Source organism: Rhineura floridana, chromosome 6 (genome assembly GCF_030035675.1).
Source record: "Rhineura floridana isolate rRhiFlo1 chromosome 6, rRhiFlo1.hap2, whole genome shotgun sequence".
Lineage (NCBI taxonomy): Eukaryota > Metazoa > Chordata > Lepidosauria > Squamata > Rhineuridae > Rhineura > Rhineura floridana.
Window position 1 is genome coordinate 58,434,047 of NC_084485.1, and position 2,590 is coordinate 58,436,636.

The 2,590-nt window shown below is 41.4% G+C and overlaps 1 protein-coding gene across 1 annotated transcript; it reads left to right on the forward strand.

Moving 5' to 3' along the window:
* Positions 1 to 1,358: 1,358 nt before the first annotated feature.
* Positions 1,359 to 2,351, forward strand: LOC133386649 (proteasome subunit alpha type-5-like). The gene has a single exon (XM_061630350.1). The coding sequence runs from the start codon at positions 1,454 to 1,456 to the stop codon at positions 2,177 to 2,179; it is 726 nt and encodes a 241-aa protein (XP_061486334.1). The 5' UTR covers positions 1,359 to 1,453; the 3' UTR covers positions 2,180 to 2,351.
* The last annotated feature ends 239 nt before the right edge of the window (positions 2,352 to 2,590 follow it).

Consider the following 2,590-nt stretch of genomic DNA (forward strand, 5'->3'; position numbering starts at 1 on the left):
CACTGGATTAAACTGAAAACATCCATTATTGCAGCATGTGAACAAAGTATTGGATCACAAACTAAGAAACATCAGGATTGGTTTGATGAGAACAATAGTGACATTGAACATATCGACAAGAAAAGGAAAGCCTTCCAGATATGGCAGAGATACATTAGCTGTGTTGCTAAGAAAAAACTCTATGCCAGTGCAAAGGCTGAGGTCCAAAGAACTAGAGAATTTAAGAACGCCTGGTGGATAAAGAAAGCTCAAGAAATCCAGCATTTTGCAGATGCTCACGATGCACGGGGCTTTTTTAATATCACAAAGGCCATCTATGGACCAACAAATTACAGTAGAAATCCCTTACGTTCAATGGATGTTACCAAACTTCTTAAGGATAAAGAGTCAATTGCACTGTGCTGGAAAAAGCATTACCATGACCTCCTTAATCGTAACTCTGTTGTGACTGGTGAGGTCTTCTTGCAAATTCCACAACAACAAACTAGAGATGAACTTGCAGTATCCTCTAATTTGGATGAAGTCAGTAAAGCCATTAAGCAAATGAAGAATAACAAAGGTAGTGGACCTGATGGGATTCCTGCTGAAGTCTTTAAAGAAGGTGGGCCTGGACTTACACAACTTCATAAGCTCATCGAAAAAATCTGGATGACGGAGGAGATCCCGGAAGACTTTAGGGATGCCATAATGGTGATAGAACAGATAGTAGGACCTATCGAGGTATCTCTCTTCTTGCTACTGCAGGTAAAAAATCCTTGCAAAGATCATCGCAAATCTCCTCCTGCCGATCTCAGAGGATGTCCTCCCTGAATCTCAAAATGGTTTCCACCCTTCCAGGAGGACAGTGGACATGATCTTCACTGCACGACAGCTTCAAGAAAAATGTCGGGAGCAGAATCAACCTTTATATATGGTGTTTATTGATCTGACTAAGGCCTTTGATACTGTGAATTGAACTGCTCTCTAGAGCATCCTTCTGAAAACTGGATGCCCTGATAAATTTGTGAATATTTGCGACTCCTTCATGACAACATGACAGCAACAATTTTGGATAACAATGGCTTTCAGAGCAATCCATTCAGAGTCAGATCAGGCATAAAACAGGGATGTGTCATTGCTCCTACCTTATTTGCTATCTTCATTGCTATGATTCTACATCTTATTGAGGGGAAACTTCCTGCTGGTGTGGAAATCATATATCAAACAGATGGAAAGCTTTTTAATCTCAGTAGGCTGAAAGCAAAAAATAAGCTAATGTCAACCTCTGTCGTAGAACTTCAATATGCCAATGATAATGTAATCTCCGCACATTCAGAGAAAGATCTTCAAACTATCCTATATGTCTTTGTCAGGGCCGCAGCCATCCCCGACCTAGAGTGGGGACTCGAAGTCAGACCTGCAGATTCCACCCCTCGTGTGCATTCTTTTTTTTCCCAGTGCTGCCACCAACAACATGTTTCTCACTCGCTCCGAGTACGACAGGGGTGTGAACACTTTTTCTCCAGAGGGAAGTTTATTCCAGGTGGAATATGCCATTGAAGCTATAAAGCTTGGTTCCACAGCAATTGGAATTCAAACATCAGAAGGGGTTTGCCTGGCTGTGGAGAAGAGGATTACCTCTCCACTTATGGAACCCAGCAGTATTGAGAAAATTGTAGAAATAGATTCTCATATAGGCTGTGCAATGAGTGGTTTAATAGCTGATGCAAAGACATTAATTGACAAAGCAAGGGTTGAGACACAGAATCATTGGTTTACATACAATGAAATCATGACCGTAGAGAGTGTGACACAGGCAGTGTCAAACTTAGCTTTACAGTTTGGGGAAGAAGATGCTGATCCAGGTGCTATGTCAAGACCATTTGGTGTGGCGCTGCTCTTTGGAGGAGTCGATGAAAAGGGACCTCAGCTGTTTCACATGGACCCTTCTGGGACATTTGTACAGTGTGATGCAAGAGCAATTGGATCAGCTTCAGAAGGAGCACAAAGCTCCTTGCAAGAAGTTTATCACAAGTCAATGACACTGAAAGAAGCAATCAAGTCATCCCTTATCATTCTAAAACAGGTTATGGAAGAAAAACTGAATGCAACTAACATTGAGCTTGCAACAGTGCAACCTGGAAAGAAATTCCATATGTACACAAAAGAAGAACTTGAAGATGTCATCAAAGATATTTGATGAGGGAGAGAACCTCTCCAAATGCCTCATTCCCTTATCACAGCAAACTGACTCTTCAGTTTTTTTCCAGTGCCTGTAACTTTATTTCAGCAGCACGTATGGCTGCTCTTAAACAAGGCTCAAAGATTTTTTTACAGTTTCTGTACATAAAAAAGATCTTCAACAAGAGGAAACTAGAATATATGTCTTTGCAGAAGCATATGGAAAGCTTGGGCTCTCACTTAATATTAAAAAAACCAAAGTGCTTCATCAGCAGGTGCGAACTAGTCCCTCTGTAGCACCATCAATCTAGCTTAATGGAGTGACGCTGGATAATGTTGATCACTTCCCCTATCTTGGCAGCCATCTCTCTATAAAAGCTGACATCAATGCTGAAATTCAACATCGTCTGAGCTCTGCGAGTGCTGCATT

Bases quoted from the DNA above. Each gene is read 5' to 3' on its own strand.
- LOC133386649 (XM_061630350.1), top strand. From the start codon at position 1,454: ATGTTTCTCACTCGCTCCGAGTACGACAGGGGTGTGAACACTTTTTCT.